The sequence below is a fragment of the Malaclemys terrapin genome, chromosome 4, assembly GCF_027887155.1.
Source record: "Malaclemys terrapin pileata isolate rMalTer1 chromosome 4, rMalTer1.hap1, whole genome shotgun sequence".
Lineage (NCBI taxonomy): Eukaryota > Metazoa > Chordata > Testudines > Emydidae > Malaclemys > Malaclemys terrapin.
In genome coordinates this window covers 79,666,866-79,684,200 of record NC_071508.1, presented here as the reverse complement: position 1 = coordinate 79,684,200, position 17,335 = coordinate 79,666,866, and the positions used below count along the sequence as shown (strand labels likewise).

General features: G+C 43.9%; 1 protein-coding gene across 1 annotated transcript; it reads left to right on the top strand.

Moving 5' to 3' along the window:
• The first annotated feature begins 458 nt into the window (after positions 1–458).
• LOC128836148 (hatching enzyme 1.2-like) lies at positions 459–13,003 on the top strand. Its single transcript, XM_054026166.1, has 12 exons — positions 459–527; positions 766–790; positions 2,168–2,230; positions 3,139–3,279; positions 4,823–4,940; positions 5,832–6,010; positions 7,314–7,395; positions 7,616–7,743; positions 9,407–9,522; positions 9,755–9,977; positions 10,350–10,468; positions 12,743–13,003. The coding sequence occupies exons 1-12, from the start codon at positions 459–461 to the stop codon at positions 13,001–13,003; spliced, it is 1,524 nt and encodes a 507-aa protein (XP_053882141.1).
• Positions 13,004–17,335: the final 4,332 nt, after the last annotated feature.

Sequence of the window (17,335 nt, the reverse complement as noted above, 5' to 3'; positions counted from 1 at the left end):
GCAGCTTTTTGATAATGCATGAGAACTGGAACAGGAAACTGCTTAGAAACTAAGATGAAACTGACTAGTCTATTTTCACTATCTGAGCTGAGTGAAATGCCAAAATAAGAAAACAGTAGATATGGAGAAATGGAGAAAAGTGAATTATAGTTACTAGATTCTTTTAGTTTTAATAACCAAAGGTATTGTAATGATTTTTTAAAATTGTATTAATGTTCATCTGACACTGTCATTTGTGATAAGACTCTGGACACCTTTCTCCAGAGATCTCTCATGTTTGTTTTAAAGTCCATTGTTTCTCTAATTCTCTGTTTCTGGCAACAGATTGGCCACACCTTCTTCTTGCATGAATAGTCATAATCTGGTAGAGGCACAGCAAGGTACCAAAGAGTTTAAACAGATATCTCCAGAACTGTGAGTCATAGTCACTATTACAGAGAAGTTTTCAGAGGTTGAGGATGGACTTGAAAATTCAACTAGCCCTTTTTGCATCTCACTTTTATTTCAGTGTAAGCTTCCCTATCCAGGTGAGAGTAAAACAGAAGAGCCATTCACAGATTTGTTTCTTGTATGTGATTTTTATCTCTTTGCTGGATGGCTGGGATACCTTTCCCACCCTCTATCCTTTTAACATGCTAGGAAATAAGTTGGGACAATTATTTTTAATTAATCTGAATTTTTTTATTCTTTTCAGTTTTCCTTTTTCCAGATGTGTTACATTTCTGACAGAACTGGCATGTGAAAAAAAATGTATTTTTCTTGCAGGTGAACACTGAACAAAGCTATGAAGGTAAGTGTGATTTATACAATACTAGAAAATTACTGTAATCAAAAAACCAGGAATGTACCAGCCTTCTTACTGAGCTGAAATCATTTAAATTTAAAGTACATACATGCAAAGAGCTTGGCATATCTTACTGCTTCAGGTTACAAATATTCCTAAATGGTACTTGTGTTGCACCCTGTTATTTATTGCTTCTTAAATAGAAAATATTCTCTCCTAATGTCCATTATTAACGCTCCGTTATTAGGACTCCCTTGGTATGAAGTTAGACCACTTTGCCATTAGTTTCTAGAGCTGTTCTTGTCATCCTTCCTCTCTGCTCCAGACTGAAAGCACTTTGCTTTATTGTGAACTTCAAATAGCAGCTTTACTTCTTTTGCAATTACTTTTTAATCTTAATTGAGTTTTCTAAGAACAGCTTTAACTGAGGCAAGTTGTTTAGTGCATGTGGGAAACTAATATACAATCCACATAAGATGAAAGGTTATAATTGACATCAGGGAGCATATGAGGACATCTTGAACTGTAAGCTAGAGCCATTTGTCCTCAGAACACTGAAAGAATTATGTGGTATTACACTATTGCGCACAATATTTTTGAAATGTCTATATTATATGATTAGGGTATTTACAAATGAGGCCATTTTTGAGGGAGATCATATAAAATGGGTTTTAAGAAAGGGCAAATGATTGGCTAACAAGGGTTATTAGGACCTGATCTCCACTGTGATCCTCTAGCCCCATTTACACTTCTACAAATTGAGTGCAAAATGGGTGAAAAATGCTACCACCAGCATGAGTGCAAAATTCAGATTTGGGAGCATTTTACACCCACTTTGCTCAGGTATAAATGATGACACAAAGTTCAAGACAGTGGAGAGTCAGGTCCTCACTATCTAATTATATCAGTCTAATTACATAGCACCTTCCGTTCTGAATAATCATAAACTGCTTTTGGACTTATCATTTGTATTGTAGTAGTACCGAAAGGTCTGAGTCGGGATCAGGGTCCCTTTGTTCTGAGAACTGTCCAAAGGCATACTAAAGAGTCCCTACCCCAGTGAGTTTATAATTAATTTAGGACTAAAAACAAGTGAGTTTAATTAACAATAGGAAGGAGCGTGGGAGGGAGGACAAGGATAATTGCGATAAGAAAGAACACAGTTACAATAGATTTGCCTTTTATACTGTTACAGCATCACATAAAGGATATAATTCTGGCCCCATTGAAATCAATGGCAAAATTCCCATTTACTTCAGTAGGGTCAGAATTTCCCCCGACATTGAGAAGAACATGCCAGGTACCCGGGTGCTGTATTTTTATAATCCACTTTCTCACACTGTTCAAGCATAAAAAGTTTCACATCCTTGATATCTCTTGCAGGAGTTGCCTTCCCAGAGAGTGAGGAAGAATCCATTTTTAGTTTAATTTTAAAATCCAATAAAGGTAATCAATTTAAAACAAAATCCAGTGAATATGTTTCTTATGATTCTTTACATGAGCTATCCTTTATAAATTTAGCAGGACTAGGAAAAATCCCTGGAAAGCAGAACCTTGTATTGAAAGTATGACTCAGTTTGTTTAAATTACATTGTATTATACAGAACTCTTTGTTCTCAGATTTCTCCTTCTTTTTGGCCTTGGGTGTGCACACCTTGCTCCCAGTGCTGTAAGTATAGCTACGTGAAATATCAGCAAAATCCCCAAACCACAAGGAAGTAATCTGGTTCCAGGTTTTGTTGCAAAATGGAAACTCGGACCAGAGTAATTGAAAAGTTTGCTCAGGTTCACAAATCTTGCAAGCATAAAAGGGGCTCCATTTCAATTGAACCCAAGTGATACTCTGTTTAGCTATGAAATGGGGCAAAACCTCTGGCATTGAATATTTTTGGATCCAAATATGAAACTAAGTGGTTTGGGCTTGAATTTTTGGGGTCATTCATAGTTACTGGGTTTCAAACACTGCTAGTTACGAGATCTGAAGTCAATGTCATTTTTAATTTAAACTTCAGAATCTTATAATTAGAGATCAGCCTGAGCCGTGAAGCTAGGATGCATGCCTGATTTCGGACATGGACTTCCCAGACTTCAAAGGTGTTCTGAATTGGGGTATAGGGTCAGGCCTATTCCTACTTCTAATCCTATGAAAATACACCCAAACTGTACAGACTGCAAGGCTGAAGCTCTGTTAGTGGGTTCTCGTGACATTCGGAATCACCTGTGATCTGTTCTCACATTGGCAGAACAAGGCCCTTGGTGGAACTTCAGTCACTATATGTACAGTAGGATACCCACGGTTCTGTTTTTAAGTATTTTTTAACTGACAGTAACAGTTATTTTTTTCATCTACACAGGCAGCAAAACCCGTTTATATGAAGGTGACATTACCCCAAAAAGACATCGCAATGCCATAGTTTGTCCATTTAACTGGTGCTTTTGGCCCAAATCATCGAATGGACTCGTCATCATCCCCTATGTTATCTCTTCTTCCTACAGTAAGATTTCATTCTAACATTGCTAACATGGGTGAGGAGTTGCCAACTAGCAGCCTCCCAGGCCAGTTTTTTCTGCCCATGAAGAGCTATTGAGAGCATGGGACTTGTATTTCAGCATGGAACGTTCAGCACAATGATGCGGCTGCATTAAGAGTTGCACTAATTAATGTTCTGCTGGCTCTGTCAAACACCTTCCCATAGGATAGAATGAATCACTGGAATACTTCCTCCCCCTTCCCACACCTCATCCCCACACCCCACACACCCACAGGAGAGAAGAGAAAAAAGGCAACAATCTCTCCCTCCCATCAGCCAAGAGGCGAAGGGGAGGAGGAGAAAGAGGGAAAAAGAAGAGAGATAGGGAGGTGAAAGTCCTCTCCTTTCCAGATGCCAGGCCAACGCTTGTGGGCACGGAGTAGAGGAGAGAGCCAAGAGATGCCCTTCCTCCCAGCCAGAGGTGGATTAAGCTTTAATAGGGCATGGGTCAATCAGGCTTTCAGGCCACCCCGCCTCCAGTACACATCCACCAAAAATCTGTAGGGACCTCCTGAGGAAGACTTTCTCCCAGCCTCTTCCCCTTGGCCAGATGTTGGTGAGTGTGTAGTAGGTAGATTTTTCTCCTTCATCCTGACTCCTCTGCACAAACTTATCTTTTCTGTAGATCACTCCTAATGCCACATGTAGCAATTGGGCTCTGAAGCTGGCCTCTTAAGACAACATATGCAGTAGCTTGTGTGGGCTTTACTTCACACACAACTGCCCCGCTGTTACCCTCCTAAGGTTTCCACTTCCCTGGATGCCAGAAGGCCAACGATGGGACACAACTTTCCCTCCAGCTCTTACCATTCTTCCTCCTTTAGAGGGCTTCCCCCATCCTAGGTGTTAGAGTTGGGTCTCAGCAATTCCTTTTCCCCTGTCCCATTTGACCACAGGGAGAAGGAGGTTTCCCAGTTCCTTCCTGTGGCCTCCCACATGGGCATACGAACACTCCAACACTACTGGATCTTTGTGCTGAGCTAGCTGATTGGTGCCTAGTTTCCTGTACTTGCTGTTAGACAATAGGAGCCAAGTGAGAAACAGGTCAGTTGGAGATAAGGCAGATAGACCCTTGGGGTGAGCTGCTGCTCCCACACCACCACCATGTGTGATGGAACTTTGCCACCCAGGGCTCTATGGTCTCAAATCCATAGCTCCTTCTTAAGTCAGGGTCTCGGCTATGATGCTCTAAAGATCTTGCCTTAGAGCCTGATGTTGCCAGTGCTGTGCATAGGGAGTCCCATTGGAGTCAACGGGAGCCTTGTGTGCAGAGCACTTTCAGGATCAGGCCCCTATTTCACCATTGCAGCTAGAATGTTTGTTCATTTATGTAAATATATTTGTTAATGAGGTGCAGCCCTATGGCTTCTGGCAAGTTGTTAGTGCCAGAGAACTAGGCTATTGCTACCCTAAAGCATCTCTCTCTCTCTCTGTCTCACACACACACAGAGGTGTGCTAATGACTCCAGTTTATATTAACTAAGCACTATATCTATTCCTCCCCCAGCTCATGAGGAGAAAGCTCTGATTGTTGGTGCCATCCAAGAATACGAGACCTTGACTTGTATTCACTTTGTAGACCGCACAACGGAAACTGACTATATATATATTTCTCCTAAGGATGGGTAGGTCCCGGTGCACTGAGTCTGTTGCTTTTTGATTTATAAAACTAATTGTGAGTAAAATGAGTACTCCTAGACTTGAGGGACTACTCATTGGCTTGATCGAGAGCAGATAGAATAGGCATTAAGCAATTAGACCTTCCTGACATTGTTGATGCACCTCAGTCTTGATCTGCAGCCCCCCTGATATTCCAGTCCTATCTCTCCACATCAGCTTAGCCCATAGGCCATGTATCTTGACATATGGCACCTTCTGCTATTCCTTTCATGCTTACACCCCAATGCAACCAAAGTACCTCACTTCTGCCCTCCAGCACCCCTGATGTTATAACAGAATCTGATCCCTACAGACTCCCATTAACTTCAATGGACTTTGGATCAAGTTACTATTCCTGACTCAAAGCAAGCATAGACCTGGCCCTTCTTGAGTAGAGACAGCCAGTGAATTGGTTAGTGAAGCAGGTAGAAACTTTAACAGACTTGTTTTCACTTGTAATCTAAAGTGGGATTTTTACCTATCTCTCTGGAGGTGAGCGTTCCTAGCTTGGCTTAGTAACTGTGACAGGTACTGCACTTTCCACATGCTGTTCACAGCTCACACATTTTGAAGGGTTTTTAACAATTTCTTTCTTCTATGGATTCTGTTCAAGAGTAAAATTATAGCTACAAACCAGCTCAAAGTGCACACTAATGTTGGCTGAAAAGTCCAATCACTGGGCAAGAATTAAAAAAACCAAAAACTCCCCCAGGAACAGAAGGATTTTGCTAGCCAGCACAGGTGATTATTTCTGCAGCAACAGCCCCTGAACCAGTCAGCTGTGGATTGCAGTTAGGGTTAGCACCAGCCTTTGGGTTTCATCAGCAAATTCTGAATGATATTCTCTTATTCTCTAGCTGCTGGTCTTACTTTGGAAAGGTTGGGGGCTCCCAGGTGGTGTCGGTGCACAAAGGGGGTTGCATGAGGAAAGGAATCATTCAGCATGAACTAAACCATGCACTGGGGATGCTGCATGAACAGAACAGGAACGACAGGGACAAATATGTAGTGATTGCATGGCAGTACATTAGTCCAGGTATGTACCATATTATATACTTGAACTAGTTTGACCGAGAGAGAGAGAGAAATGATACTAACTCAACTGTTCCGAGGCCTAAAGTATTACGTTCTGAACCTTGTAACTTTTCCTCAAAGTAAATTCCCCACTATCAGGGGCTGACTGTGCAAGAGTGTAGAGCTGGCCTCCCCATTAAGTGCTCAGAAAAAGGTGCAAAAAGTAAAAAAACAGTTTGTAAATGTCTCATCTTGATGATCATTTGAATATGGATTTACCTAGCTCTTCAACTCTGTGTTTGAAAATAGAAGCACTGCCCTGTAATTTCTTGGCATTCTTTATTCTATTTATTTATATGGCCACCATCACCATAGTATCATCCCTCCATTAACACCATGAGAGGCAAAGAAATATGATTAGCCCCACAACACCCTTGAGGCATAGGCCCTGACTCTGTGGGTGCTGGAGCACCCCTGGAAAAAAATTAGTGGGTGCTTAGTACCCAGGGGCAGCCAGCTCCCCTCCAGCCACCCCAGCACCTCTGACCCGGCGGTGGCCCACTGATCAACTCCTCCCCTTCCCTCCTAGCGCCTCCCACCCGCCACAGATTAGCTGTTCCATGGAGTGCAGGAGGTGCTGGGAGGGATGGGGGAGGAGTGGGGACAGGGCGTGCTCTCGGGGAAGGGGGCGGAACTAGGCAGGAGGATATGGGGCGGGGGTGGAGTGGCATGGGGGCAGGAAAGGGTGGAGTGGGAGTGGGCCCTGGGGTTAAACGGGGGTTGAGCACCCCCAGGGAAAGGAAGAAACTGCTGCCTGTGTTGTGAGGTAGTGAAGTGCTATTATTCTTATTTTACAGATGAGAAACTGAGGCACAGGGTAATTAAATAGCATACAGGAATTCTGTGGCAGAACTAGGAATTGTTCCCCTATATCTCGAGTCCCAAGCCAGTGCCTTAACTTCCTGGCCATCCTTCCCCATTCAATATGAATATGAAGAGAGTTTAGGTAACCCACAGGTCAGAGTGTGTTACACACCCCATCTGTGCCCAGGCAACAGACAATATGGGCACAGAGGTGGATGCAAATCACATACAGTACTGACTAGTGGGTTGCACATATAATGCCAGATACACAAATGTAGATGACTGTAACCATAGATCTAAAGCATATTACCTTTTCATTTCAGTATGTGATTGTCTCTTACTGCAAAGTGTGAAGGATGCTATGTTGATTTGATGTAGAAGTAGAAATTGTTGCTGTGCTGATTTAGTTTGTTACTGGACTATGATTCACCTTTTAAAACATGATGTATTGTAACTGACAGGTGATTTTTATCACTTTAAGCCAACCAGAGCTAATAACCTGGGCCTCAAGTATGACTATTCCTCCGTGATGCACTATCACAGGTAAGAGAATGAGGTTAGGTTGATATTGTATTATCAAACACTGATTGGTTAGTAGCATCTGAACAGTAAATATAAAAAGGCAATGTTTAATTTAAAAGTATATTTTTCATAATATTACACTCAAAAATAGTCCAAATTAAATAACTCTGCAGAGTTTTGAAGGTAAAACAATGGAAAAACTCAGTGAACTTCTAAGTTGTTATTCTTCATATCACTACAGATTTGCTTTCTCCAATACATCTGGAAAGGCAACCATTACACCATTCCCTGATAGCACAGTGCCCATTGGACAGAGGTTTGGACTGAGTAACCTAGATGTGGCCAAAATCAATAAGTTATATGAATGTGGTAAGTAAGCCCAATATTACTCCTTATTCATTTTAATCCACTCTTGTGCTACGATCTCATGCTTTATTTATTTAAAAATAAATATATTTTGTACAGTCTCTGAATGAAGCAATACAATCAATATGCAACAGATTCCAGGCCTGTGAGTTCATGGCGCAGATCTGTGGATTAGTTGGCATATACTCCCCTAGAAGATGATTGCAATCTGTGATAAAAATGGGTGAAATGTGAAACCCAAATGATAGAGCATCATTTAAAAAAATGTAATTGCTCATCATATTGGTTTTTGCAAATCAGCTGGGCAGTTAGGGAGAGCCCGTGTAGAGATCAGACATTCGCACATATCTGTGCAGTAATGCACATTTTAAAAGCCATTTGTGGACATGGATGGCATTTCTGGAATGACAAGAGGTAGTTCCTCTGGAAAAAGTTCCAGGATGAACTGGGATGGAAGGAAAGATCCTCTGGAATAACCAGCCAAACAAAGGAAAAATCAAAGGCCCCCTGCTCAACACTAATTAATTTAAGCATATAGAGCAGTGGTTCTCAACACGCAGGCTGCTTGAAGCCCAGTCAGCACATAGTTGCAGCTCATGTGACATCCTCAGGGCCATACAGGTAGTATATATATCCTGTGGGTGCATCCCACATAACGAGCTGCATATGACAGGTTTCAGAGTAGCAGCCGTGTTAGTCTGTATCCGCAAAAAGAACAGGAGTACTTGTGGCACCTTAGAGACTAACAAATTTATTTGAGTGTAAGCTTTCGTGGGCTACAGCCCACTTCATGCATAGAATGGAACACAAAGAAAGAAAGAAAGAAAGAAAGAAAGAAAGAAAGAAAGAAAGAAAGAAAGAAAGCTGCATATGAAGCCCACAGTGGTAAATAGGTTGAGAACCACCAATATAGAGGATAGCATATAGAGGTAAAATTCACCCCAGTGCCAGTATGCAAACCTCTGCACATAGGGCTTATGGGAGGCTTAGCTGGTGCATATCTGCCCTTTTGCTGGCCCCATGCACAGTAGTGAATTCACCCTGGAAAGTATACATAGTCCCAAATCCACCCTCGGTCCCATAACAACTTGTATGGGTAAAGACTTTGGCAACTGATGGCTGGGGGGAGGCTGCAACAGCAGACAGCTGCTGGGGATTGGCCCAGGCTAAGAATGTGGTACAGCCAGATTGGCCGAAGGATGCGTTGATTCAGTAGCCTTCATCAATAGGGCTTTTCTGTAGCCCCAGAATATCCCACAGCTGTTGTAGCCTCAGCCATCGACTAAAGCTGTCCTCCTCAAGAGGGAAACCCTGATAAAGTGTTGCAGCTTCATTACTGGCCACCATGCCTCATGGTGACTCCTCCCAGTGGAACAGGGTGGGACCAGGCTAGCATATGGAGATGTCATTTCTACCACGCTACAACAGGTTGAGTGAACGTGCCCCCTAGTGGTTATAGATAATCAGAACGAGACATTCCCTTCTGGATTCCAACCCTTTGTAAGAAGTCAAATTAAACTGTCCTCCCTTACATGTGTTTCCATATCAGACTCATTACTTTGTCTGGAAATTAAGAGTGTGTATATCATACTGAGAACTTAATTCTATTATTGCTTTTTCTGTGCATCCAGTATCATTAAGATCTTTTCATTCTCCCCATCCCCAGAGATCCATAGTACTTTGCTCTCTAATTTGACTGGAAGTTTTTCCTCTACTATCTACCGGTCATCATACCCAAAGAATACCAACTCTGTATGGCTGATTCGTATCCCAGCAAACAAAGTAAGAAGTGGCTATGGAATGAAATGCTCTTTGCTGACTGTTGAAGGCTAACTGTGCAATTGGTTTCCAGGAGCTCTTATAAATGAAAATTGAACTTATGAGATAAACATTTTAGATGAAATACTTTTACTTGAGCAATTGAACTAATAATAAAATCAACCCAGCTGCTAGGAGTGAACTGTTGGAAGAGTTGGAGCTGTGTTGGTAAATCCTTTCATGATCTTTTCTCCAGATTTTCCTGCAGTTTAATTCCTTATATATCCAGTCCTCCTCAGACTGTGCTTCCAACCATATTCTGGTTTACGATGGAGGCAGCAGGAGAGACACTGTTTTTCTGAACAAATTGTGTCGACCAAAGCAGCTCCCCGCAGTAGTGTCTTCTGGGAACATGATGCTTGTGGAGTTGGTCAGTGATGGCACCACATTGCCCAAATTTAAGGCTTCTTACAGTTCTGGTAAGTCTCCAGTCTCTCCCAATAAGATCTGAGACCATGTCTGACAACTTTCATTTATGCCTCAGCGCTGTGGATGATTATTTTAAATCAAACGCAAGACAAATGACATTAAAAATGTTCAAGTGACGATGATGCAAGGCGTCGCCATTACAATGGGATGGAAAAAAGTCCTTCAGTGGGTGTATTTTGTACAGGCTGCTCAACCCCTCTTTATACTGCTAGAGTGGCATAAGGAGGCCTCCTTGTAAGGCATAATCCATGTCAATGTATGCATAGGGTTATGTGTCTGCGTGGACATCTCTGCGTGGGAATCTGTGTGTGTTTGTGTATAAGGGGGTCCACATGTACATTTAATCCCTTTTCTGTTCCCAGTGCAATGTGGCAAGACTTTTACTGCCATGAATGGGACATTTGAGTCTCCACTGTATCCTTCTCATTATCCTCCGCTAACAGACTGTGCCTGGATAATGATAGCACCAGAAGGATCCAAGGTGAGCTGAGGTTACCTGCTGTAGGGCTGCCCTGGAGATACAAGCAATGGCAAATCAAATGGATTCTGCTCAGTAGAATATCCAGCAGCTGTTTGGAATGTCAAATTATCAAACTGGAAGGGCATGCTTCTCCTCTGTGCCCACTGAGAACCTTGGCGCTGCCCCTGGTTCTTCTCTGCCCAATCCAGGCACAAGTTAAAGCTGCAAAAGTGGCACCTTTAGGTTTACTACTCCCAGAAAGCCTTTCACCGGTGGAGAATGAGGCATAGCAGAACCTCCTTCTGCCACCTACCTTCCCCTTCTCTCCCCACCCCTAACTTGCCCTCTCTTTTTCTACCCTGGTTGGTACACAGGCAGAATTCTCCAGATAGTTTCTCCAGCTGATTTAAGTTCATTTTCTACTGCAACCTGTCTGGATTTAAAATATCTGTGTAAGAGGGTTGGTTTCAGTGGGCACAGAACTGAGAGAGAACATTCTTGAACTTGCCTTTTTCAAAGAAAATGAATAAAATTGTGGGGAACCGCACCTACTTTGCAGGTAGGGGATCATCACCTGCCTACCAGTGCAACAAATGGAGGAAGGCTTGAATTTTCTGACCTGTTTAAACATCATCTACTTTTTTAAAGTAAAGCCAAACCAGACTAATGTTTTTGTGTTTCTAGGACACACCGGGCTGAAAAGAACAGGAGTATTTGTGGCACCTTAGAGACTTACAAATTTATTTCAGCATAAATTTGTTAGTCTGTAAGGTGCCACAAGTACTCCTATTCTTTTTGCGGATACAGACTAACATGGCTGCTTCTCTGAAACCTGACACAGGGGTGAGTGAGTTGAGTTAATGGCAATTTCACCAAGATATAATGAAATATTGCTGGAATTTTCCAGATAGTAAACCAAATTAATGCAGATCCATACATCTCTATCTCCAAGACTATAACAGGGCTCAAAAAATAACTAGATAAGTTCATGGAGGATAGGTCCATCAATGGCTATTGGCCAGAATGGGCAGGGATGGTGTCCCTAGCCTCTGTTTGCCAGAAGCTGGGAATGGGCGACAGGGGATGGATCACTTGATGATTACCTGTTCTGTTCATTCCCTCTGGGGCACCTGGCATTGGCCACTGTTGGAAGACAGGATACTGGTCTAGATGGACCCTTTATCTGATCCAGTATGGCCGTTCTTATGTTCTTACAGTCTCCAAACGGGACACATTAGCATGCTGACTTACCACCTGTCAGTGTGAGCCCATCAAGTCTCACAAGCAAACAGCGCTGAGCCTAGTTAATATTTGAATAGGAGACCTCCAAGGAAAACTCAGGAAAATGCAGGAACATAAGAACATAAGAGCGGCCATACTGTGGAAGTGGTGTTGGTGACTCAGTAAGTAGCTTTCACTCCTCTGAGTCAGAACTGACCTGTTGCCACAGCATGGTGTTTGCTTTGTGGATGGCGATGCCATCTTTCAGATAAAATTTAACATTGAGGTCCAGATCCCCTGTGGTTACTAAAGATCCCATGGCACATTTTGTAAGAGTTGGGCCATTAGGCCTTAAAATCTTGAAAACAAGCATCACCTCTTAAGGGCTCTGAGCCAAAGGATGACAACCATGTTAAACTAGCTCCCAGCTCTTTGCTTCTCTCTGATCTTTCATCCCTCATCACGGCTTCTGAATAAACCTTCTCAGACTTCTCTGATGCTCCATTCCTCCAACCTACCACAGTGTCCTCTCACGTCTGCCCAAACTCTTAGAAACTGGCCAGTCCTGTAGAATTAAAACCCCACAGGATTAGTGCACATAAGGTTAGCATTGGTGACCTGTCCACGTTTCAGCTTGAGTAATTACATTCTAGTCACCTAAATATCTTCACCCATTGGATATGGATTTGCCCTCCTTTCCTATTACAATTGTACATATACAGCTGTTGTGCAGTGGAAAGCAGTTGCTATGGTGCACCATCAGTGATGAGTGTAAGGGATCCCTTTGTATAGTTTGGGATGAAAGGGACTATCTAAATATTGTTATTTCCAGTAGTGCCCACATTGTGCTAGGCCTGTACAAATGCTAAAGGCTCTGCCTAAACGGCTTGTTATTGGATAAATCATCAGGTTACTCCTGCAGAGAATTTGGCTCATTATTAATTGAATGTTTTCCGGCTCCCTAACCCATACAATAATATCTCAACAGGCTGCCATTAATGGCTGTATGATTCACAGAAATGATGCACTGAGAACATAGTGGAGATGTCCACTTTGCTTGTCTCTCACTGACAGATATCATTGACTATATTGTCCTTCCTTCTGGAGGATTCGTTTCAATGCCAACATGACTACCTGGTTATTTACGATGGAGGTACAACCACAGCCCATTCTGAGGGTAAATACTGTGCGAATGACATAGTTCCAGGCTTCATCTCCTCTGGAAACTCAGTGCTTGTCCAGTTCCACAGTGACTACTTCCTGCAGTATCTTGGATTCCAGGCTGAATACTCATTCAGTAAGTATGAAGGCAGTAAGGAATGCAGTGTAATCTAGTAAACTGAGCATGGGGTTGGGGGCCAGCAGCCCCTAAATTCTAACCCCAACTCTGCAGCTGACTCACTATGTGACATCAGGCAACATTTTCAAAGCCTAAAGTTAGGCTTCCCCTGACTTCAGTGGGAGCAGGAGGTATTTAGACCTGGAAATCAGGCGACTAATTTCAATGCTTGAATATGACTCTAAGTGCTTTATTTCTGCCCAAGTTTGAAAATGTTGGTCTTTGGCCATAACCTCTGCATCTGTTTCTCTATCTGCAAAATAGGTATAGTAATGCCTGCCTCGCACACAGGAGGGTTGTGTGGTTTAGCAAGACAATCTTTGAAAATATAAAGCTCTGTGAAATACTAGTATTACTACTTTGCAGTAGAGTGTAGTGGTTAGAGCTGGGGAGGGGGACTCAGGTGACCTGGGTTCTAATCGCAGCTCTGACACTGACTTTCTGAGAGTCACTTCCCCTCTCTGTGCCTAAATTTCTTCACCTGTAAAATGGGGTTTAATCGTACAGACCCACATTTGTAAAGTACTTTGATATCTGCAGACAAATGACACTATGGAAGCATTAGGTACTATTGCTAACTTGTAGATTATGTCATTTTTAGCATAAAATACTATACTTCCCAAGTATATGTCATCTCTGCATACAAATAGAAATGATACCTATTCCCCTTCTTTCTGCAGTTTCATCTTGAGAGATGCCTGAAAGGCCTACTCTGACCCATACATCATGATGATGTAGGCAGATGTCTGACAAGTGATTTCATCTGAAAATGGAATCTGCCATTTATATATTTGCCTGTTGTAGTCTTTGTACTTGGAGAATATGTGTGAACGCCCATTTCTAGGATATGTAATGATATACATTTGTAATAGAGTATTGGAATCTATAGTGTGTCAGGTTTTCTTTCAATTTTTCTCTCTAGCCAGCTCTAGCTAACATAACCCATCTAACATCCAGCTGGTGTAGACCACAGTGGCTCACTTATTGAGCAGGACATCCCTCTGGGAGTACATGAAAGCAGTGTTCCAGTTTCTCCACTGACTGCCCATCAATCTCTGGGTAGAGTTTAAGGTGTCGATTGTTAGAGAGCTTATTCCTTCACCCTCTCACTTCCCTGGTCCTTCTCGCATGAACAGCGCAACAATACCCAAAGTCCAAAGGTGCAAACAATTCAATGTTTATTGGGGTGAACTTCCAGCAAACTTAAATCCAAGTTCCTTTTTCCTTATTTTTGAATCCCAACTTACTTCCTGTTTGCCCCTAATTTATATAGTAATAATCTCAGCTATATCTTAACCAATCATTCTACTGAAATTTACCCAACCAATCCTAACCTATTGTAACATTATTAGCTAACCAATTATATCCCACCACCTTAATTAGTTTACACCCAGCAAAATTAATTATACAGCAGACAGAAACAATCACAGAACCAGAGACCATGCAAATAAACATAGCAAAGTGGGAACTATAATGACAAAACAATACAGAAATTTTGATTTCACACCTACATCTATAAAGACATAAGGGTTTCCCAGCTGTGTCTATTGATAAGTGAGGTCTTACCAGACAGAAAACTATCGAACTAAATTTCCTTTTACATCTTCTAGGCTCTTCCCTTTCTCTGGAGGTGATAGATCGGATCACCTTCTTAACAGCCCCAGATTGCCTTATTTGAATATGACTAGTTTGGAATGTGAGGATGTGACCATTCGCTTCCCAGCTTATGGCTGCCTCTGCTGCTTGGCCAAAGGCCTTAGCCCAAGAACAGGGCCTCAGACTGTCTCAGTGAGAGAAGGCCCATACACAGATTCTTTCTTTCTTTTATACTTCTATAACTAGCTAAATGATAACCATATACCTACATTCTTAAAGTATAGGCCTTTGCTAGGGTGACCAGACGTCCCAATTTTATCGGGACTGTCCCGATATTTGCTTGTTTGTCCCGCGTCCCGACCGATGTGCGGTCGGGACACTGGACAAACAAGCAATTTTGCCCTCCCGGAAGGGCTCTCGCCCCCACCCCCACCCCCACTCCGTCCCCTCCTTCCCCCATTGGCTCCCTCCCCAAATCCCCGCCCTGGCCCCATCTCTTCCCCAAGCACGTGACATTCCTCCTCCTTCCCAGGCTTGCTGCTGTAACGGCGGCAAGCCTGGAGGGAGGGGGTGGTGGCCGGCTTCCAGTTCCTGGAGCTGGTGAGTACGGGCACCGGTCGGGCAAGGGGGGCTGGCAAGGGGCTGCTCCCCCAGAAGGGAGACGGGGGGCTCCAGACCCCGGCAGCGGCGGGGGAGAGCGGCTCGGGACTGCACGAGTGGCCATGTAAAGTTTATCGGCTCGGGGGGAACCCCGGCCGGTGTCGTCACACTGGCTCCTCGCCCCTATAGGGGGGTAGCGTCCCCGCCCCGCGCCAGCATGTTGCGCCGGCCGCTGCAGGCCAAGTAAGGAGCCGAGTCCCCCCCTCGTGCTGGCTCCTCAGCTGAGCCCTCCCATTGCCCTCCTGGGGGAGCAGCCCCCTTGCCAGCCCCCCTTGCCCGCCCGGTGCCCCTACTCACCAGCTCCAGGAACTGGAAGCCGGACACCACCCCCTCCCTCCAGGCTTGCCGCCGTTATAGCAGCAAGCCTGGGAGGTAGGAGGAATGCCGCTCAGCTGAGGAGCCAGGACGAGGGGGGAGGGGGAACTCGGCCCCTTACCTGGCCTGCGGCGGCCGGCGGGACATGCTGGCGTGGGGCGGGAACGCTACCCCCCTACAGGGCAGGGAGAGGAGCTGGCCGGGGTCCCTCCCCCAGCCGATAAACTTTACATGTGCCGCATGTGCCCGGGGCCTGGGGGGGGGGGCGGCGGGGCAGCGGTAGCGCGGCCGGGGCCTGCTAATTCCCCCTGCACCTGCAAAACGTTTTTTTTGGTGTTTTTTTTTTTTTTTTGCTCCGCTCCCCTGTCCCAATATTTCCTGTCAGTGATCTGGTCATCCTAGCCTTTGCAGACAGGCCTGAATATCTATATCCTCACATTGATTATGACTTGTAAAGTCCTATATTGTCTGGGACCAGCCTACTTAAGGGATCACCGCTTTCCCCGTGCTATACAGCTGGGGTAAGAAGGGGAACCTGGGCTGGATTTCCCTCCTGATAAAAAAGGGAGGTGACAGCTGGGAGAGCCTTCTCTGTGAGGGCTCCAAGTCTCTGGAACTTGTTTTCCCACTTGGTCCAAAATAACCCGAATGTGGTGACCTTCAGGGCATGCTACAAAAGCTATCTATTTGATAAGGTTTTGGGAGAAGGCTGAAGGCATGCTTTCCATGATGAGGAAGGGATGGAAAGGAATTCCCATTGCAATGACAACTGAACGCTGCTCAGAATTTATTAGGCTATTACTGATGTTAGGGCACCTAGAGCCTGGGAGAAGCTTTTTTTCAATTATTATTATTATTATTTTAAATATAAATAAATAATTGAAACAAAGACTAGCCTGCTGTTTAGTTCATTAGAGATTCCTGCAGTGCGAGCGCCAGAGAGTTCCTCCTGCCTCTCAGTTAGAAGATAGCGTAGTTAAAGAGATTGCAATTTACCTGCCAGGAGTGACACTGACTGAGGATATGTCTACACTACACAGCAATCAGGAAGTGTGACTGCAGCATGAGTAGACATACCCGAGCTTGCTCACTAAAAATAGCATTGTAGCCAGGGTGGCACAGACTAGCCACCTAAGCACAGTTCCATCTGGGACCCTAGGTATGTACTCAGGCAGCTAGCCCATGCTGCCACATCTGCACTGATAGTTTTAGCAAGCTAGCTCAAGCAAAGCTAGCTCGGAGATGTCTACACTTGCTGTCCCAGTTGCAGTGTTGACATTTCCTGTGTGACTCTGAACAGGAGGGGCTCACAGGGGCACAGCTCATGAGCCAGGTGATTATTGCTGAAGGGATATTTATTTAATTGTGTTGCCTGTTTGAGACTGTCAGTCTAGCCATGTCTCTGTGTGCCATCCAGCAGTCTATCCAAAACATGGTCTGGGGTGGCCTGGGAGGGTGTGTTCTCTTTGCACATTGATCACCAACATTTAGCAAGACCACAGCAAAACATGAGATCTTGCATAGTAATATTCATAATCCTCTCTCTCAGCTGATGAATAAAGCTCTCTCTATAATCAAACCTATGCATGACATATAATGTTGGTTGGGATTAAAATGCACTTTCATATTTGTTGCTTAACCCCTTAGAATCGCATGTGCTTGTGTCCATATTTCTTTCCTGTACCAAAAGGCTGGGAAGACACACACCACCCCTCCTGGGATCTGGAGAAAACAAGTCCCTTTATTAGGATCAAGTT

Coding starts and splice junctions, on each gene's coding strand:
- LOC128836148 (XM_054026166.1), top strand. CDS start 459: ATGGACTTGAAAATTCAACTAGCCCTTTTTGCATCTCACTTTTATTTC. Junction 791..2,167: donor CACTGAACAAAGCTATGAAG/GTAAGTGTGATT, acceptor TATCTCTTGCAG/GAGTTGCCTTCCCAGAGAGT. Junction 7,744..9,406: donor CAATAAGTTATATGAATGTG/GTAAGTAAGCCC, acceptor CCCCATCCCCAG/AGATCCATAGTACTTTGCTC.